General features: G+C 41.8%; 3 protein-coding genes and 1 non-coding gene across 4 annotated transcripts in view; 2 read left to right on the forward strand and 2 right to left on the reverse strand.

Moving 5' to 3' along the window:
* LOC109477077 (inositol 1,4,5-trisphosphate receptor-like) overlaps nt 1-13,023 on the reverse strand; it is a 122,976-nt gene extending 109,953 nt beyond the window's left edge. Inside the window, exons 1-2 of the mRNA XM_019778122.1 lie at nt 12,593-13,023; nt 12,106-12,176 (exon numbers count right to left, since the gene is read on the reverse strand). Coding sequence (XP_019633681.1) covers nt 12,106-12,176; nt 12,593-12,681 — 160 coding nt within the window. The 5' untranslated portion in view covers nt 12,682-13,023. The remainder of the gene's footprint in view (nt 1-12,105; nt 12,177-12,592) is intronic.
* A 324-nt stretch (nt 13,024-13,347) lies between these two features.
* Trnay-gua lies at nt 13,348-13,434 on the forward strand. The gene is given in 2 exon segments: nt 13,348-13,384; nt 13,399-13,434. It is a non-coding gene; the product is annotated as a tRNA-Tyr (tRNA).
* Nucleotides 13,435-13,561: 127 nt separating this feature from the next.
* LOC109477049 (sulfatase-modifying factor 1-like) lies at nt 13,562-17,785 on the forward strand. The gene is made up of 9 exons (XM_019778080.1): nt 13,562-14,081; nt 14,528-14,602; nt 15,160-15,242; nt 15,402-15,524; nt 15,698-15,758; nt 15,897-15,950; nt 16,199-16,312; nt 17,441-17,506; nt 17,627-17,785. Exons 1-9 carry the CDS (start codon nt 13,608-13,610, stop codon nt 17,759-17,761), a joined length of 1,185 nt encoding a protein of 394 aa, XP_019633639.1. The 5' UTR covers nt 13,562-13,607; the 3' UTR covers nt 17,762-17,785.
* A 795-nt stretch (nt 17,786-18,580) lies between these two features.
* Nucleotides 18,581-19,996, reverse strand: LOC109476894 (histone-lysine N-methyltransferase SETMAR-like). Its single transcript, XM_019777910.1, has 2 exons — nt 19,901-19,996; nt 18,581-19,588 (listed from the first exon to the last, which is right to left on the reverse strand). Exons 1-2 carry the CDS (start codon nt 19,994-19,996, stop codon nt 18,797-18,799), a joined length of 888 nt encoding a protein of 295 aa, XP_019633469.1. The 3' UTR covers nt 18,581-18,796.
* Between the last annotated feature and the right edge of the window lie 739 nt (nt 19,997-20,735).

A 20,735-nucleotide genomic window follows, 5' to 3' on the forward strand; every position in this document is an offset into this window, starting at 1 on the left:
TATTTTTTGTTATGATAAGGCTGTCATTGGATGGAGAATATGATCAACTGATATAACCCATGCAAATGAGGCTCTTATTTACAAAATCAATGATTAAAATTGTAGAATTCGTCACCCGCAAGGGTTAACATCTTTTGGCGAAGGTATGAGATCGTGGAACTCTTGTTTTACTATTGTCCCAGAATTGTTTGGAACTGAGGATGGACTGTCCCAGCCTGCTTTTCAGGAAATAAGTTTATGACAACAATGATCATTGTAGCCGGTACAGTGGGACTAAATGTTACTTCAAGAGTCAAAAAGTTTTACTTCATGGTCCTTTTAAAAGTGTTACAGGAAAGAATTATGAGGGCCTGCAAGGGGGGGGGGGTCCCGACAACACTCTACGCTGAATTCGGAAACCTCTCGATTACGCTTTACGATAAATTCCAAGTGGCTACAATGCATTACGTAGAATTAAAACGCCAAATACGCTCTATGCAAAAATATTAGAGCTGTCCGTCTACCCTGTACGTAGAATTAAAACGGCCGATTACGCTCTACGGAAAAGGGCTTGCGGGCCCCCAATTATGTGACCTAAAATAGAATTCAACTCCACATCTTGGCTTTCAATTTGTTCATTTGACAAAGTCCAGGTCCGGAGGCACATGGTCTTGTTTTATTGGATGTATGATTTCTCTGACATTAGGGTAAGAATGAATAGTTAGACTACTAGCCACCCTTTAAAAGGGGTTATAAGGTCTGTTTTGACAATGTCCAGTAGCAGTATGGCATTAACTAGGTTTTAAAGATAGTTCCGAGTGCTTTAATTGTAGTGCCAAGGGGATACATCAGTTTGAAGCCCTAATGCAATGGGCTGAACATGAATGGCTTTCTACAATGTAGTATATCCCTGGATCAGTGTTATCATCACACTGATTCACAGCTGGTTACTTTTCAACCTGCATGTACATGTATCTAGTACTAGTAGTAGGGATATAGAGACTTCCATCTATGGAATTGGTGATTGAGACTCTGATACATTTTGTATGAGTGTCTGTTGACGCGAGTGTATGTATAAAAACTGCATACGTCAAGAACGTAAGTTCAGATCATATGTTACCTGTATGGTTGATGTACTATCTGAACGTACGATCTTGGATGTACGACAAAGCAAACTGATTGAATGCAGGAAAAATCTGATGTATGCAATTTTTGTACACTTGCATGTGTATGCAGTTTTCGTACTGTCAGGTTTTTGGCCGCATGTAAATCGGGTCACAGAAAAGCCACCTGGACTGGCATGTGGGAAGTCTGTTGTTGCAATCCACCTGCTTTACCAAACGAATCACTTTAATGCTGGAAACAATTATAAACAGTTCCATTCTTATATACCAGTCCTGTTACAAAACTACATAGCTTATAGTCTACCTTTAGTACATTACAGACTATGATTTGTATACACAGCAGGTGTTCCTTGTACAAATGCAGAAGTCTCTGTGTTTCTGTCAAGTCTGTCACCGCAATGCTGTTTACACAATTTATATTCATTATAGTCAGTGGCAGGCTGGTTTCGGCATTGGAATGGCTTTGGCATGGTTCTGGCACTGAGTTACTTGAATTCTCTCTATGTATTTGTTGCCAGATGACATACTTTTAAAATTGTACTGGAAGTTAGTCATAAATGGCATGTATTGCTGGTAATAGAATCATGTAACTGAAAGATGTTCTGATATAAAAATGGAAAACTACACCTAGGTGACATTGCTGAATGAAGGCTATGAGTTAATAATAGTACATTTTTCAGAAAATTAGACAGGACCGTTGCTTTCTTATCTTGATTAAGAACACTTGGTATGTTCTGAATTGACAGGCTTGACACATATTCCCAGCCATTGAGACTAAAAGTCATGAAATGTCACATGTGACACACATGTGTGCAGTGAACGTTACATGAGAAATGAATGGGAAGTCGTTAAAGCCTTTAATGTGGTGTGCAGTTGACATTTCTCAGCTATTCTCTTACATTTCCGTTGCATGTTGCTATGGGCTATCTATCACCATACTTTATTGGATTTACCGTAACCTCACATATATGCTAGTATTAGTTGTGATTCACAACACTTGTATGCTAATATTGTCACAACTTAATTCACCATTGCTGGCCACTGAATTTACATTTTAGCATTTCCAGGATCCCCTAGCTTTATGCAGACCTTTCATACCCTTTTTCGCAGAATGTAATCAGCCATTTTAATTCTACGTAGAGTGTAGACGGACCGCTCTAATTCAACATAGAGCGTAATTGGGACATTTGCGTAGGGCGTAATTCGCCGTTTTGAGTCTACGCAATGCGTTGTAGCTACCCAGAATTTATCGTAAAACGTAATGGGGAGGCTTCCTGAATTCAGCTTAACACGTAGTCGGCTCTCAAAATTTAGTATAGAGCATTGTCGGGACCCCCCCATGCAGGCCCTCTTCTAAAAGGCTGGCATCAAGAGGAAGGAAATATCTCTCAACTCACGTCAAGCCGCAACCGTTATGGGTCACTATTGCCATCCATTCATTTGGAAATAACCCAGTTATCAGTAACGGGATTTTATTACATCATTGACGACATTTGTGGCTATTTTTACACGACCAGTTCCCAGAGTCATATGATGGATTAGATATTGAACACTATTTCTGGCTCCTTTGCAATTAACCCCTGTGCATGAAATTGCTATAAAATTACTATCACGGGACTGGCTGATGTATCATTGGAGACGAAAAAGCACTTTTGGACAGGTAATGCTGAACAGGCAGGGATTAAAACGTTGTCACTCAGGGCTTGAAATACTGGGTGCGTATAGCCAGTGCAGGTAAAATTGGGGCTGTGCAGGTATTTCTGATGTCTACCTGCACCTAACCTGCACTGGTCCATGTACATGTACTGGGTATATGCAGGTTGGTGCAGGTAAAATTGGGGCTGTGCAGGTATTTCTGATGTCTACCTGCACCTAACCTGCACTGGTCCATGTACTGGGTATATGCAGGTTAGTACAGGTAAAATTGGGGATGTGCAGGTATTTCTGATGTCTACCTGCACCTAACCTGCACTGGTCCATGTACTGGGTTTCTATGTAAAATTATGCCTAGATGTATCTGAATTTTTGTTTGCTGCATTGACCTTGGCGCAGGTAAAATTGGAGCAGTGCAGGTATTTTCAATGTCAATCTGCACCTAACCTGCACCAGTCCATGTACAGAGTATATGTACAAAATTATGTAGGTGTATCTGGCTTTTTGTTGGCTGCATTGACTGTTACCACCATAAAAGAAATTCAATTATAATGGCAATGGCTTCTGAACAGTTCTTACTTAGTGTAATCCATACATCTCAAAGTGTAAGTGGTGCAGGTAAAATCTGTCTGGTGCAGGGTAATTTTCAATTTTACCTGCATCAGTGTAGGTATGCAGAAAAAAAGCATTTCGAGCCCTGGTCGTTAATCGTGCATATCTGACCAGTTTCCCCGCTCCCAGGAGTCAGCTGTCATTCTTGGAATGTCTTCCCGAGTACCTGAAACAGTGCCATTTAAGGCATACGACATCTGACTGCACAGTCATGCCAAAACACTTCTGTCTCCTCGTGTCTGCCAGGCTTTTCAAGCTTTGGTAATAATGAGTCTGGGTGACTGAGATGTTTCCATGAAAAACTTGGTCTTTATTACTACCCCCGGTAGACTAGGGGTCAGATAAAGACAACAAAGCATGGCTCCAAATTTGTTTCTCTGTTTCCTACAATATGTTCTTAATAATAATAATACGGTATTCTAGCCAGGTCCCATTTTTTTACTCTCCAAGCAGAGGTTAGGGTTTGGGGTTATTTTTGGCGTGTTTTTAGCCTTTTTGTATTGGGGTTTCTTTTTTGCACTGGAATTGTTCTTTCAGTTTCACCCAACCCAACCTCTGCCAAAAATAACCCCAAACCCTAACCTCTGCTTGGAGAGTACATTTTTCTTGTCATCTGAACTTTGTATGACTTTGACTTTTTTGGGATCCACAATTTCTAAGGTGTCTTTCTAAGGACTATTGTAGTACATAGGACTATTTCTTAAGTAACTGTTGTGCCTAGCCTCCTTCGCAGTCTTGTTGGGCGTGGGCGTAATTTTTTCTCTGAGCGACGCTAGTAATATGCCGCCGCGAGGGACGATTTGCTGCCGAGGGACTTTTGCCACGGAGAGAAGGTTTCCGCGCTCCAACAAGACTGCTTCCAATCGGCGAGTTAAAAGGACCTCGGATTAAGCCAGCCTTTCATAGAGGCTATTAACATGTTCGTGCAGGTCCAATTCACATGTTCGCGCAGGTCCAATTCACATGTCCGCGCAAGGGTAATTCATAGATACGCATGACACGCGCTCGCCTTTGTCAACGGTTGGTTTTATTAGCTTGTGTGACGTTATAGTCGAAGGTTCCAACAGAGAACATTGGTAATGTTACAACAAAGGCATTGCCGTGCATATTTAAGCGTCCCATGCAAACAAACCAAGACAATTTGCAGTACTATTTTTGCTGGTGAAATGTGCAATTCTTTCTATTACGCAACTTGCTGCGGAGCGGTGTGTTACCCTCCTATGGTCAGTGAGATCAACCCGCCACCAAACAACATGGCGGCACTTTGTTTATCTGTCGACGTCCCCCAGCAATATCACAGTTTAGCTTGCGGGTTCCTGTGGTAGTGATTTGTTCAAAGTTGTTTTTCGTAGCAGCAATGTCTCCGGGATTTTGTTGAGTGGATAGGGCTGGGTTTTCGGGAATGGTTGGCGTTCTACCGACGGGTTGATCGGCGACCGCTGGAAAGTTACAAGTTTTGGCTCGTCGATCAACGGGGCGTGAACACCACCCTGCACTGGTGGCGTTTATTGCGGGAAGTTCACACATCCATGCCAATCGCTCCTAAGTGTTTTTTGATAGCCCTTTTAACTCGCCGATTGGAAGCAGTCTTGTTGGAGCGCGGAAACCTTCTCTCCGTGGCAAAAGTCCCTCGGCAGCAAATCGTCCCTCGCGGCCGCATATTACTAGCGTCGCTCAGAGAAAAAATTACGCCCACGCCCAACAAGACTGCGAAGGAGGCTAGTTGTGCCAATGAATTCACAAAAACTCTAATAGTACATATTCCCGGAGGTATGAAATCACAGACTTCTTGTTCTTTTTGGATAAAGTCTTCCTCAATATAATCATAAAGCACAAGGTCTTCCTCAACATTAACATTATCATAAAGCTAAATAAGATGATCATTTTAGAAAAATTATCTAATAAGGGTACATTAGGCTTATTATCCTCCAGATCAATAGAAAAGACCTCCAGTCAGACAGACATAATCACAGAGTCAGCTGAATGACCTCCAGACTCTTGTTAGGGCTTGACCTTCATGAGGAGGTTAACAAGGTATACTACATCACTCTTGATCTACTGTTATACATTTCACCTAAATCATTGCTGTGCCAGTGAACAACTGGCCTATTCCATATAGTATAATCTGTACATGTAAGTAGCATGTGTAGTCCAGTGGTTAGTATTAGTAACCCTGCCTCTGAACCAAGAGTTAACGGTCTGGACCAAAACCTGAATTTTTTTCGCAAACCAGAAAACTATGAAATGGGTTAAAATGAGATCCAATGAATTAAATTGGTATTGCCTTACTGTACTTATGAACTGGTGCAATAACTCAATTGCTTTGTAACCGTGAGGTCGTGAGTTCAAACCCCGGCTGGCTCATACTAAAGACTTTAAAAATGGTACTTCTTAGTACACACTGCTTCCTCTGCTTAGCACTCAGCATCTATGAGAAAGAGTATGGGAAGGTCAAACACACAGCACTACCAACGGGCTAGCCCCCTGCTGTAGTGCTTGCAAACTGTGTGGCCCAAGGGCTACAGAAATGGAGATGGGCACCACCCCTATGCTCTACACAGAGTGGAACGGGACCTTTTTTAAACTGCACCACCAGTTGACTTATGCACATCTGTTCATCTCCATACCAGATTGTCAACAGGATTTCTCTGTTCAGATTAGAGTCCAACTCTGATAAGAAGATTACCATGCCCTTGCTGATGCTTAAAAGTCAAGGGTTACTGGGGTTATCTAGTCAGGCTTAAATACTGATATGGCAGACTACATCTTGAATGACAATCATTTTGTATTCAGGGCTCAAAATACATTTTTTTCTGCATATCTGCACTGCTTTAATTACCAAAACAAATTTTACCTGCAATGCTTAGAATTTAGGAAGTATCATAGTTCATACTAAAAACTTCAGATCTTCAACAAAAAGCAGTTACTCAAGCAAAATTATGATTTTGGACGTTGCTTGAGTAACTGGTTTTTGGAATATTGTATTACCTGGATGTCTAACCTTCACCGATGACACATGCATTGGCATTATTTCTTTTATACTTCATAGGTGGTAACTGTATTAGTCATTGTAATGCAATGCATAAAAATCCTCATACACCCCAGGACTTGGACCAGTACACGTACAGTTAATTAGGCATCAGAAATACCTGCACATACATGTATGATATATAGCTCCAATTCTACCTGCACTAAACTGCATATGCAGGTGGTACTGGTATTTCAAGCCCTGTTCTTAGAGCTACAGGGTTGCATTTGGAGATCTGTTTTCCATAATAGGAGCACTTGAGCCTCAGCTAGACTATCTTATCTGCATCCTGGCAGAATTCTGAGCATGAGGGATCTCTTGGATGTCAGGAAATACTTCAGCCAACCGCGTTTATGACTTACATGTACTTCTGACAAATTCTGATAGCTTGTACGTGCAGTGTGCCGGAGGCATGATATTAAATCATAAATCTTTGACACACAATATGTATGATACATATGATGTACCATACAGCAACAAAGGACCTTTGGTGCAAAATTACATAATCTAAAGGCTTATGCTAGTCTGAATTGCATGGACCAGGAGATGTTTTCGCTGATTGTAAAGCTGACTTCAAATAAGGACCTCTGACACTGGCAGGGTTAATCTCCATGAGGCTACAGAATACTTCAGATGTTTGATCTCAGTCGACTGCCTCTAGTAAGATCAGGCTTACAGCACCAGAGGATGTCACTAACTGGGATGTATGTAGCCTGGATGCCAGACCCAGAGCAAGCCATTAGTCCAGAGTTTGCCAGCATGTGAATCAGGGTCTAACTGAGGGGGCCAGTGACATAATTTTCTTGGGGGTACGTTGGCCCTGGAGCTTAAAGGAACTGGCCTGTGCGGGCCCTGGAAACAGTCTGGTACCCAGGCTAGCATGTTTGTCACTAAAGCCGGGGACCTGGCCTGTGTAGGCCCTGGGAACAGTCAGGCACCCAGGCTAGCATGTGGGTCCTGAAGCTGAGGACCTAGCCCATGTAGGCCCTGGAAACAGTCTGGCACCAGGCCAGTATGTTGGCCCTGGAGCCTAGGAACCGGCCGGTGTAGGCCTTGAAAACAGTCTGGCACCCAGGCTACACTGTAGGACTTCAGCAGTAGCCATACGTTATCTTTTCCTTATTCCCTTACCTTATGGGGGCACCTTTGTGCACTCCCTGTGAATGCGCATCATCTTCACTGGAAAAAGTATGCTAAAGTTTGAGCACAAAGTTTTGTTGAATGAAACAGCTAGGTAAAAGAAGCCACCACGTTACCCAAATTTCATTAGCACTCAAATCCAGCCTCTTGGTCTGTTAAGTCCACCATGATACAAAGAAGCGTACCGTTTGGTTCATGCATGATCAGTATCTTCTTCTGCTAAGTCCTTGCCTTTTCTTGCATCTTATCACTGAGACCCAGGCTCGACTTCGGCCAGAGAATCAGTCACCTTCTTGTGGGTAATTTGCAGGCAAGAATGAAGGATATCGCAGGGTTCTCACCAGGATTTTTTCACAGCACAGGGGTCAAGTATATTCAAGGGCAACTTTCACATGGCGCAAGTCGCACTTTGAGTCCCAAAAACATGACCACACCAGGGGGTCTGGTATTCTTCCAGAAAAATTTAGAAACTCATAATCACCTGCGACTAGAGCTGTGTACCTAAACAAATTTTAGGTACAGGTACAGGTACAGGTACACAGGTTTAGGTACAGGTCCGGACCTGAACCTGTACCTGAACAATTCGACCAATGTATATGCTCTTCTGAACTCCTGTAATAACTAGAAAAACATTGATATAGGTTTAATTTTTGTTTATGGAGAATGTTCAGATAGAATATATGTAAAAGTAAAGATGTTTTTGTTTTCATGAACACACAGGGACCCATTGTTAACCAGCTATTTACACATTTGAGGTCACAAATAGGCATAAAATTGGTGTGAAATTGTTTAGGTACAGTACCGGTACTGAGGGATTAGGTATTTTGGACCTGTACCTAATCAATTTTTCCGGTACAGTATCGGTACTGCGTACCGGTACACAGCTCTACCTGCGACACTATTTCTTCTTGCTTATTGAGCGACAGAATTTGTGAAGTTAAGGTTTTCCCTTTGCTATATCTTCATTCTAGTTATATTTTAGTTTTTTGCAATATTTATGAGTTCTAGTTCTACCCACCCCCCAAAAAACACCCTACGCTGGTTGAAATACAGCATAGGGGTCCAAATCACAGCATAGGGGGCCTCTATATGCTCTAAAGGCCTGGCGAGATCACTGTATCGTCCACCTTTACCTGACCTAACCTCATTCAAGGTCCACCCTGGTTTCATTACCTGACTTCTATAGAGAAGATTGGGTCAATCATGACAAACCAATGGGGAAACTGCAGTGGATAATGAAGCCAATTACAACTGCAAGCTTCGCTGACTCAAACTGGTGATTAAGTCAGCTTGGTTCGAAGGTCAAGTTTCCACATGAAAAGCTTGAGTCTTCAGTCATTTTCAGGTCAACATTATATTGATTTTGAACTGCAGGGAGGAAAGCTGGATTCTTACATTGACAAAAAAAAAAGAGTGCATCTGGTTTAGATATAAGATAGTGCTCTGCATAACTGTTAATTGAGTATATCCTTTCCTGTGTATGTTTAACAATGAATCTGCAAACTGTAGCTGTCATAATTTACATCACTGTTAAAAAAATTCACAGCGTAACTAAAGAGAAAATGGAAAAACTCTCCAGGCAGAAATTTTGCTCAGGGGTTATTACCTTTGCCAAGACAGTTACGTTTTACGTTTGTGTGTGTATCTGTGTAAAAATGATAACTTAAAGAGGGCTTACATGGATTATCAGACCACCTGACAGCTTGTTTTGTTGTTATTTTTTTCTTACTTTCGAAAGATTCTATACATAGCCACTACTAGATTTTGTTCATTTTCCACCCTAGGGAGCAGGAAGAAACACTTTCAACTTTGCTCAAAGACCGCTATACAAGAGCCACAGGCCGGCTGTAAAGCCTGGTTCTTATCAGCTTTATCAGGGGGATAAAGGAGATTTTCACCTGTTACGGGGCCGGGCATATAGCATATGGCGTTTTTTTTTTGTCTGAAAATTCTTGGCGAGCATAACAGCAGAATGTACAGTGTCTGTGTGAAACCCAAATTTTTCATGTTTTATGTTGGATGTTTGGTCAACGTTACATCAGAATTTTGCCTGTTGCAGACAACGTATTTTCCAACAAACTGTTTGAAAACTAAAGACAGGATGTCATCCTTACATATGAGGAAACGATCTTAAACATAATGTATTCTGCTATGCACAATATTATGATACTGTATTGCCAACTTGATACTAGTATACAGATAGCAGCCACTGAAAGATCTGCTTGGAGATTAGGACAAGAATACTTATTATGTAGGTAGTACTTATTACCGTTTTACCATCAGCTAGCTGGATCGTAGATGGTAATCTGCATCATCACCATCCGCAGGCTATCCTACACCTGGGACTTTACTGACAATCCCATCATTCTACTAGTATAAGGCCGCATCAATTTAACTCTTTGGTACTTGGATTTTTTAAAGAAAAAATACAGGAAGAGACAGGGGGATATTAAATTAACTGGAAAAGTAACATTTGCAAAGCAAATGCATAATGTTTACCTTCATATATGATCTGCGCTGTTAATTCTTACTGAAACACATTCAAATATATGGTGACAGGAGTCTAAATCCCTCCTACTATAAAATTGCAAGATTATATAACCGAACACCAGTTACCATGGTGAGAGATGGCTTGGTTCAGTTCACTGACCAGGTCAGAGGTTACTCAGTAACTGTTTGGAGAAGAAGAAGAAACTGTGCAAAAACAATATATTTTCCTTCAGTAAACATTAAAAAAAAGGCACCCATGATAGCCCAAATTGTTACAGCCTGAAATGTCATGAGAGGAGCCACGAACATACTTAGGATGGGTTATAATTCATGCAATGAATTTTTAAATTTCATTATGAAACCACTGCATTTACTGATAGATGGAAATGCTAGGAGGACAAGGGACTTTGGGCCAAAGTTAACAAGCATTTTGTAGTTGATCAGAAAAAATTTTTGTCACAAATAAGAAAACTTTGGAGGCATGTCAATTATTGCATATGTCTCGACAGATGGAGATAACTGGAAGAAGAAAGAAGAAAAAAAAGAGGGAAATCTGCAAACCAATTGACTAAATTGGTGTGGCCTAAACCTGCACTGCTGCAACTTCTCACTACACAGTCTGCATGTTACAATCATCCAAAAGGCTGCGTATTATTCCGAGAGGCCAAACGCTGGATGATACAGATGGATGGAGATGCCATACCCACCCATACGTGTGGAAAATCTCCGCGCCCGGTGTTATCCGGAATGTTACTGGAAGGTGACATGTAATAACCTCCGCAGAGACGGTTAAGCGCCCATTAATTTTGCGTTTGAATGGGATCCATCAAGGTTCAATCCAGACCTGTTTGCATGACAGTAGCAGAGGGCATTACAGGGGAGTCGTCATAACGTGCGCGCTGCCATCATGTGAGGTGGGGACGAGATTGCCCACCTGTTGCACATAATGGGTAAATCCAATCTGCCAGCCCACATGAATCTCAATGCAAACAATGTATGACATTGGCAGTAGGTGGGAAAAGGGGAAAAATCACTAAAATAGACCTAGTGTGGAAGTTATTTATCTTCTCCAGTGTAACTTGCCATAAACAAGATATACAACAGGTAAGCATTATTTTCATATGCCTGAGCAAAATATATACCTATATATCATCTTTGTACAATATTTTTCAATCACAGAGATGCACATAATACAAACATACTTTTCTGGATAAAATAATATGAACCATCAACTACCAGGCATTGTTGATGGTGGAATGGACGCAAAATAAAGGGATACATGATAGTATACAGATGAAAGGAGATACATGTAGCATCCCTCGAAAATGACGGGGGGCGCCACAGACTTTCTGGCACCTACGATCCACTTCTCATTGAGTCACATACTAAGTACACTGTATTTGTACTGCAAAATGTGAAATCACAGAAGCGGTGGATCTCTCATTCCTTGACAAAGACTGGAGTTCAATTTCTTAAAAATTATAGTTATACTTGCTTCATATCATAAGAACGAGAAGAGATAAATACTAGTAATGGCTAGCGACCAACTTATATCGTTACTGCTATCAAATCTTACAAAATACATGTGACAGTTCTGATAACCTTGATTGATAATGGCCCAGTCTAGTTCACCACAATGACCTGCCACACCCCCTGCCCTAGCTGTTTGACCTGTCAACAGTCATGCACATGTGGTGTGAAAGCAACAGTTGTTTACCCTCGCATTCCTGATGAATATGCCCCATCTAACACCTTTTGTCCATATCCTGTGTAAAACCCACCAATCACCTGTTAACCTTGAACTCCAACAACAAAAGATTGCGCCTCTGGTTACCTGGTAAATTAAGTGGACACTTCCTTGCTAAACAGAAGGCCTGGTGTAGTGTTCTACGTTTTACATCAAGTTTCTGAGATTTTATTACTACCACAGTTGGATTACGGCAATAACAACTCATTTTACAACGGTGGTTGAGAGCTTGGAATACATTTTGCACTGATTTGACGCAGATGGCAAACGTCCATATGGTTAATACAGTTTGCAGAGGCTCTATTTACACATGTACATACACACATACACACCTCGGAACTTCTTGGGCGGGTTGGAGAGGTCGCCCGCGTCTGGTTGGACCACGCAGCGGTCATCGACAAGACTGGACAAGAAGAAAACACCACGTCAATAATTTCCAGACGATTCTTTTTTAATGAATCTGCAAGGTTTGTTTGTGTGTATGCATTTGACGAGCATCGTATGCATTTCAAAACAGACGCTAAAATTTATGACAAATGTTGTGAAATTCTATACTCAATGTTTTCGTGTATTTTTGCGTGCAGATTTCGACCAGTAACATGCAAAAGGTATCAAGTTGTAAAGCTAGATATTTAATATTGCATGCAACTTACACACGAGAGAGGGATAGCACGATCACGGAAGTGCATGCATGTTGGGTCGGAGAAATTTACATAGGTTTTGGTGGGTGTAACAATCAAGACACAAACACAAAACATCATGTTAAAAGTCGGCCATGCCCACAATTTTACACCGAGAAATCGAGCTGATCTGGCCTACCCAAGAGTTGATATGAAGCCGCAGACAGAGCCCTCGGCGAACAGGGACACGATGTCGCCGATGTGGAGAAAGCTCGACGGTTCCCCCATGGTCGGCTGGCAGGAGTAAAAGTCGACCAACAGTCCTCAGAGCAGGAGAGTTTGGGATGAATGAACGGTGAGATCTGCCATCTCAACTAGCTAGGGGCGGGCCAACTTTTCAGACCACTGTCGTCTCGACCCGGCTAACTACGCCTTCATGACCCGGTAAACTTCCCGACAGTCGCCGCAGGCACATCGATTCTCCACCGGATTTACTCGATCGCTCCAGAAATTGCAAAAGCTGCGGAAACTTCGACGGAAAAAACTCAGGACCAGCCGTGCAAACACAGTTTTCCTCACTCCCCCACTGCCATGAGTTATGAGGAAATGAACCTAACAACTGACATCCGGAAAATTTAACACTACGCGAGCCTTATCACATATCCTACAGTTTGGGCGGAATGATAAACCACTTTCGCCTTCTGGCCAAAGCTGATTGGTTCATCGTAAAACATCTGGCCAATCATAGGTGCTGGTTGAATAGAAATGTAGTGCGCTTTAAATTTTGTCCACGACCGTGAATATAGTGATTATATCGTATTTTTTAATCATGAAATTTCATGATTTTGTGAAATTCATAAGGAATCGTGACATAAATAATATATTTCACCTTTAAAGATTGTCTTTTGTCAAACAGTGTTCAAAGACCTATGATTCAGGAAAATGCTCGTCAATCCGACGATAGCTCAGTTGGTAGAGCGGAGGACTGTAGTGGTTGTTGCTGGCATCCTTAGGTCGGTGGTTCAAATCCGCCTCGTCGGAAATTTTTTTCCCAAATTTAAATCACAGTGGGAAAATTTCAAGCAAGTTCAAGCTAGACATCATTTCTCCTAACTATTTTTTTTAATACATGAAGCGTTATAGATTTTTTTTATTTTTCGTTGCAACAAGTTTCCAAGGGTCAAAGTTGACACACCCCCTTCAGATGGTCCAAGATGGCTGCCTCTGTCGCGAAGAAAAACTTGTTCTTCCAGCTCCAGTGTCACATACGCTACACGTGGACTGTAGTTCTCCTGCTTGTACTCCTCCCCGTTCTTTTACAGGGTCAGGAACCAGAAGAAACATGTAAATCCGACAGTGACGAAGGTTGTGGCTGTGCAGCGACTAGCAGGGACAAGGCCGCCTCGTACAGCAAACCGGCTGAGGGGGAGGGGGGCGCGGCAACTTCAAACTCCGACAAGAAATCTTCAGAGACTGAGGGCGGCTCTGCAACAACTGCAACAAGGACGAATCAGATGGTTTTTGTTCGCGGCGGAGAGTTCACGATGGGGACGGACGCCGTGAGGTTTCCACAGGACGGGGAGGGCCCGGCCAGGAGAGTTCGGGTCGACTCGTTCTACGCCGATGTGTACGAAGTTTCCAACGCCGAGTTTGAAATCTTTGTCAAGGACGCCGGATTCGTTACTGAGGTCTGGAAACACGGCCTCAACCTCATACAAGAATCAATTGCTTCTATTCTAAACCAGTATACAATTTTTGCTATATTTTCTCAAAATCGATAAATATGATACGACGGCTGGTAGGCAAGTTGTATGTGGTCTTTGGGGTAAACGACCTAGAGGTCAGTCAACTTTTGGAAAGCGCAAAGCTGACCTAGTGGACAGATGGCCAAACGACCTACAGGTCAACAAACAACTTAATTGTCTCCTATTGTTTTTTTAGGGGGGGGGAAACAATACTGCTCTGGCACATGTACTTTGTACATTGTATAAAATATAGCGAGACATGCATGTTGCTAATTACTGTTCTAGTATCATTTCAAGTTTAATTGCCTGGATGACCATTGAAAGATGTATATACACCTCAATCTACTTTACAAATATACCTGTATTTTCACTTTTCCACACTTTTTCAGGCAGAGAAGTTTCAGGACTCCTTTGTTTTGGAGAATATCATCAGTGAACAAGTGAAGAGAGAAATAACTCAAGCAGTAAGTTGTTGAACTTCCTTATCTACCAGGTATCGCCGCACCAACCACGCTCTCAAGCTGCAGACCATCGCGAGTAGGAACAACTTTTACAGGCTCTCGTTCTTCCCTCGTACCATCAAAGAGTGGAACGAACTTGAGCCTGGTGTGGCGGAGGCGGGGTCCCTCGCCCAGTTCAAATCTGGACTGGCGAGGACCCTGCTGCATTGAGTCGCCCCTACACGTCTTGTATATATGTATATATATATGTCCTACTAACACACTAAATGCACTGTCTTGTCCTTTACACCAACAGACTCAGTTATTTACGTTCCGTAGTGTCCACTCCTTTAGTTGCCCTTGTTTTTACTTGTACCGGTCACTTGTTTTGTAAATAACAACATGTGCAGCTGCTAGTAATCCAATGTCAATATTGGGCTCAGCAGTACTTAAGATGATGATGATGAGGTACCTGAGTAGCTCTTAAAGTTCTCAAATTATGATTTTAAGGTCACTCTGTGTGAATGGCCTATAAACTGTGCAGTGGCATCACAGTCTGATGTCCGGTCCCCTTCCTACAGGTGGCAGGTGCCCCCTGGTGGTTACCTGTTCCAGGTGCAGACTGGAGACATCCTGAGGGCCCAGACTCTGACATCAGCAGCAGGTGAGCACAGACAGCCTAAATATCTGTCTCTGCATTACCTCAAACAAACTACCAATACAACTCATTTTATTTGATGAAATACATCACATGTACTGTTATGCCTTCACAGTTTTTGCTCAGTTTCTTCTTCTCCTTCTACAACTGCTTGTATCTGTACAGAATGGACCACCCTGTAGTACATGTGTCCTGGAACGACGCAGTTGCGTACTGTACCTGGGCGGGGAAGAGGCTTCCTACTGAGGCAGAGTGGGAGTACGCCAGCCGGGGAGGCTTGGAAAACAGGTATACTTAGTACTAAGTAACTAGTACTTGCAGAGTACAGTCATGCACTGCCACCTAGCATCTGTTAGCAGTACTGCATCTTATGATTGTTACACATTATACTAGTATTACATACTTCGTTCCTGTTATGTTAACTCTTCAGTGACAATTTTCCTCTTTGAATCTCCTGGCAGATTATATCCATGGGGAAACAACCCAATGCCAAAGGGAGAACACAGGATGAACATATGGCAGGTGAGGACATTCAAGTCGCGGTAGATAAAAATCTCCATCATTCGAATTTACTGTAGAACTGCAGTTTATTTGTATCTGACTGTATTCTGTTATAATCAGTCTTAGTGTTTTTGACAGTGGTTATTAATGTTTCTATAGGGCAAGTTTCCTGAGGAAAACACAGAGGAAGATGGATATTATTCTACAGCTCCTGTGAGTTTCATGGTTCCTTCTGTCTTTACTTGTCAGTCTTAGAATCAGTGTTATAGACAGCGTCTGTCCTTCTGTCATTTGACAGAATTTTGCTACTCATGATGGACACAAATGTTGTCTTATGGATGAAAATCAGTGGAAAAAAATTTCAGGCTGGCTGAAGTACTGCTTAGAATGTTCCCAAATTCTCTATGTTGTTTGGCATTGCAGGTTTCTGACAGGTTTTGATTTTGTTTCTTGAATTGCAGGTGACGTCCTATAAACCCAACAAGTTTGGACTTTACAACACGGCAGGGAACGTGTGGGAGTGGGTGTCTGACTGGCTGAGTGTTCGTCACACAAAGGAGCTGCAAGTTAACCCTGTAAGTACATGTACATGTACCAGGGACTACATTTGAAAAATGACCAACTAGAGTTCCCAGATCTCATACCTTCGCCAAATGATGTTAATCTTTATGACTGACAAATTATAGATTAGATTCCCCCCTGATTTAAGAAATAGGAACCTAATTTTCATGAATTATATCATTTTATCATAATCTCAACCAAAAGACAGTCTTATATTAACAAACAATGCATTCTAGCATTTCCTAATAAATTATGCAAATGAGGTCCTGATTTGAATAAATTATGTTTAATGATGTTCACCTCAACTAAACTTTCAAATACCACAATTATGAAATTCCAGGCAGTTATCATTACATAATTATAAAACTTTCTCATTAATTATGCAAATTAAGTCATTATCAACATAATCAATATCTTCCTGTGTTTCTCTCGTTGTTAATTACCAATGTCACAATCTTCAATTGTCCTATCATGGAATGTAGCTGATTTATAGAATTTCCCCATAAATTATGTAAATTACAACCATATTTGCATAATTGTCACATAATTATATTAAACATCACGTAAGCTACCTACATACCAAAAATCACGACGATCCGTCAAACGGTTCTTGAGTTATCCCCTTTTGAATAATTTCAAGAATATATCCCTGCAGTTCCAGAGCAAGCCGCTAGGGGGCCCAAACTCACATCAATTCTTCCCCAGCACGAGAGCTACCTACCATCCAAATTTCATCATCATAGCATGTCTACATCATGAGATATCAAAACCGGAAGTTCAGCTGCAGTACCATAACAAGCCGCTAGGGGGCCCAAAATCTAATCATTTTGAGGTCTCATCAAGACCTACCCACCTACCAAGTATCAAAATAATCCATCAAGGCCTTCTCAAGTTATCGTGTTTACAGACAGACAGACAGACACACACACACACACACACATACACGAACGCCCCTGAAAACATAACCTTCTTGGCGAAGGTAATAAATTGACTGAAAATCCAGTTCTACTGCCCTGAAATCACTTTTGGTGCAGGATACATTGCACTGCATACATTACAACATCTGTCCATAATAGTGAATCATGATAATGTAGGGGAGATTGTTAAATTGGAACTTGATGACTTTTCTTGTCTGTTTCCAGAAAGGACCAGCCAGTAGTGCAACTAATGACAAGGTGAAGAAGGGAGGATCTTACATGTGCCATGAGGTATGGTCATAAAAACAGGTTGTTGGACTGTGGATACTACCAGAAATGTCTGACCATTTCCACATCATATCGAGTTTCTTGAGTAACTGTTTTTTTTTACCCTTTCCTCCCCCTCCCCAGGACTACTGCTACAGGTACAGGAATGCTGCCCGCAGTCAGAACACCCCTGACAGCTCCGCATCCAACCTGGGCTTCAGGTGTTTCGCTGACAAACTTCCCCAGGGGGTGGGGGAGGTCAAAGTTGTCGAGCTCTGAGTCTTGGGTTGTGGTGGGGGTGGTGGGGGGGGAGTTCCCTAGAGTTCATTAGTGTACTGTAAATCACAATTTTCTTTGCAGTACTTTTAACGTCATATTCGCAGTTTTCGCAGTCACTTTTGTACCGCAAATTTTATCATTACCGTGAACAAATTATTTGCTGACTTTCTTTTTTGCTGCATCTGCCACCACCAACGGTATAGTTCAAACTTTTGCTACCATAAGTGATTTACAGTAAGTGCAGTAAATGAAGCAGCTGGATGGAGAATAGATTATGGGAATTACCATAGATATATCAAGTACTTAGATTTCTAAAAGAAGTCTTCCATGACTTTAAAGGCACCCACTGCTGCCTGTATATTGTATTGGATGTCTATTGAAATGCTGAGGACTGCAAAGTAACAATACAAATCATGAATTATAAAGAAGATACAATATCACAGTGACTGTAATTTCACATGTAGGTCAATTATATAATATATGTTGGTTTTGTGCAATGTAAGTGTTTTGTGTTTGCAAAGAAAATATAAATATGTTTTAGTGACAGTGCCAAGTACAAAAAATGTACCACTGTTTCACTTGGGTTCACGAATGTAGAAATTGTCAGCATCTGTTTTTTTTACATCATTCCATCATGCAAAGTGCAATACCTGGTGAGAGGAAAGGTGCCATATTGGTATAGAATGTAAATTTCTTAAATACAATTCTATATCAAAGAATTCTGTAATAGCTGCTGATGTAGATATTATTATTATTAATTTACTTACTAGTAGTAGCACATATGGGCACACAGTTGTATGGAAATTATACCAATACCAATTTATCAACAGGTTTGAAAATAAGTAGCTTTTTATTCCAGTGATTATGTTGACTGATACTAAACAGTTGCTTCACTCTATGGGTGCTTAATAAGTTAATATGTGCTTTTGAAAAAAAAGATAGGCTCTACTTTGGACGAAGATGGTATAAAACAAGTGTAAACCCAATTAAAATGACTAGGTAAAAGTCATCATCTTGATGTTGTTTGATTAGTCTTTACTTTGATTGCACTTGATACAGACTTGGATCAAAAGGTAGAAATCCTGCACACATCTCAGACCCACAGAAGCACGGTTTCAGTTTTGAACAGTCTTTGCTCTTCTCTCTTTCCTTCTGTAACTTTTTCTGAGTTGCGACGTTGCCGTACTCTCCGGAATAGTCGAACGAAAGCTCCTCTCCTACTTCTATGTCCTTCCTGGCAAAGAGGGCAAGTTTGGGGACCTCCGAGTCCACCCTGACTGGTAGCATGAGCAAGTTTGGAGAACAGGAGTGGTTGATGTATCTACCAACATTCCCTATGTAGGTAGGATCCACATGTGTCTCTACTACCCTTCCACTTGCGATGTGTTCCCTGAGAGTGAGAATGTAGTTCATATCTTCGTGTTTCATGTTCCGAGTTCTTCTCCTTGCCTCCTGTAACCCGAGTACCTCCCCGGCGTACTCGCACACGAATCTTCCTAACGGTATTCTCTCAGCAGCCCGCAGTCCCCATCCTTTTCGAGGGGTGCGGAAGACTTCGAGTTTTAAGGAGACACCCTTCTGTACAACACGGTTATAACACTTTTCCCCACACCGACAGGAGGAGTTACACTCCAGGATTGGTTTGCAGCGGAGGAAGTTTTCTCTTTCTTCTGTCAGAAGGCAGCCAGCGTTGTCGTATGTCGGCCCATATCGGAGGATACAGGGGCAGTCCGAGGGGCAAGTGGGAGTTTGACAGTCACAGCCGGCGTACATGATCTCACTGGGGTCTGTTGGGGCTCCTGGACCAGCAACATTGGTGGGAGTGTACTGAAAAGGTGAAGTATTACATTTGTACTTTGCTTCTATCAAATCTGTGTAACAAAGAATATTCGCTTCAAATTCAATTTAAGAAGATAAACAGATGATATCTGTCTTTTCAGAATAATGTGCTATTGATAAACATTATTAGGCTGTCCCTTAACTTTGCTGCAACTTTAGGTATTAGGCTAGTGCTAGTGCAATGTCAAAATTGTCGACCAACCCTCCACCTTTCGTATCCTATATAATGAAATGAAACATAAAAACGTTAAACGTTATTTACTAGATCAAATCTACGTGAATCATGTTTGTGTACTGCACCTTAATATCAGACAATATTGTGCCTTCTACGTCGCTAACAGCTGGAATTGCAACATTTTCCAACCCACAACAAACGTCTGCTTCAAGAACGGCCATGTTGCCTTCCTCCTCATGGATCAAAACTGACCCCTATCGATTCTGTGAATAACTGCAGCAGTGACTGCGATCATAACCTGCGTTTATAATGTTGAACGCTAGAGGTCTCTTTTGAACCGTGGTTTTAGTAGAATGCATTCTGGGTAAAACAGGTGACGGTCAGGTATCCAGGTAAAATGTAACGGTGCCAAGGGGTTAGGGACGCTGTAATTTAGTAAGGCGTGTTGCGGTCTTAACAGGTGAGTAATCAAGCTATTTTTCCACGTACAAAGATGCTTTTTAAATCGACAAGTGATTCCAGTACAAAATGAACCAACGGAGACCATCAAATGTGATGAGACACGGTTGAACCGTTGTTGGAGGTACAGCCAGGTGTGTCCAGGTGTTGTTGTTGTTCGCCATATTATCATTATTTCCTTTCATGCATGCGTGCTTTTGTTTCCTGTATTAGTGTATGCCACCCACAAATTTAAGGGGCCACTAGACCGACGTCCCACCCTTACCCTAACCTAGCCGCGGCGACTGTTGCAGGGCTTCTCTTGCTTGCAGTCTTTTACATTAGCCCTAACAAGGCTAATGTAAAAGACTGCAAGCAAGAGAAGCCCTGCAACAGTCGCCGCGGCTAACCCTAACCCTAACCCTAGCTACTCAGGCCTGGAATTTTGTGATTATGATCATGAACTTCTGGCATAAAGCACAGATCATGATGTTTTAGCAAGATACCAACAATATAATAGTT

This window comes from Branchiostoma belcheri, unplaced genomic scaffold, assembly GCF_001625305.1.
Source record: "Branchiostoma belcheri isolate BF01 breed outbred unplaced genomic scaffold, Haploidv18h27 scaffold4, whole genome shotgun sequence".
Lineage (NCBI taxonomy): Eukaryota > Metazoa > Chordata > Leptocardii > Amphioxiformes > Branchiostomatidae > Branchiostoma > Branchiostoma belcheri.

Coding starts and splice junctions, on each gene's coding strand:
- LOC109477049 (XM_019778080.1), top strand. CDS start 13,608: ATGGCTGCCTCTGTCGCGAAGAAAAACTTGTTCTTCCAGCTCCAGTGT. Junction 15,243..15,401: donor GACTCTGACATCAGCAGCAG/GTGAGCACAGAC, acceptor GTATCTGTACAG/AATGGACCACCCTGTAGTAC. Junction 15,759..15,896: donor ACAGGATGAACATATGGCAG/GTGAGGACATTC, acceptor ATGTTTCTATAG/GGCAAGTTTCCTGAGGAAAA.
- LOC109476894 (XM_019777910.1), bottom strand. CDS start 19,996: ATGGCCGTTCTTGAAGCAGACGTTTGTTGTGGGTTGGAAAATGTTGCA. Junction 19,589..19,900: donor CAATATTGTCTGATATTAAG/GTGCAGTACACA, acceptor TCACCTTTTCAG/TACACTCCCACCAATGTTGC.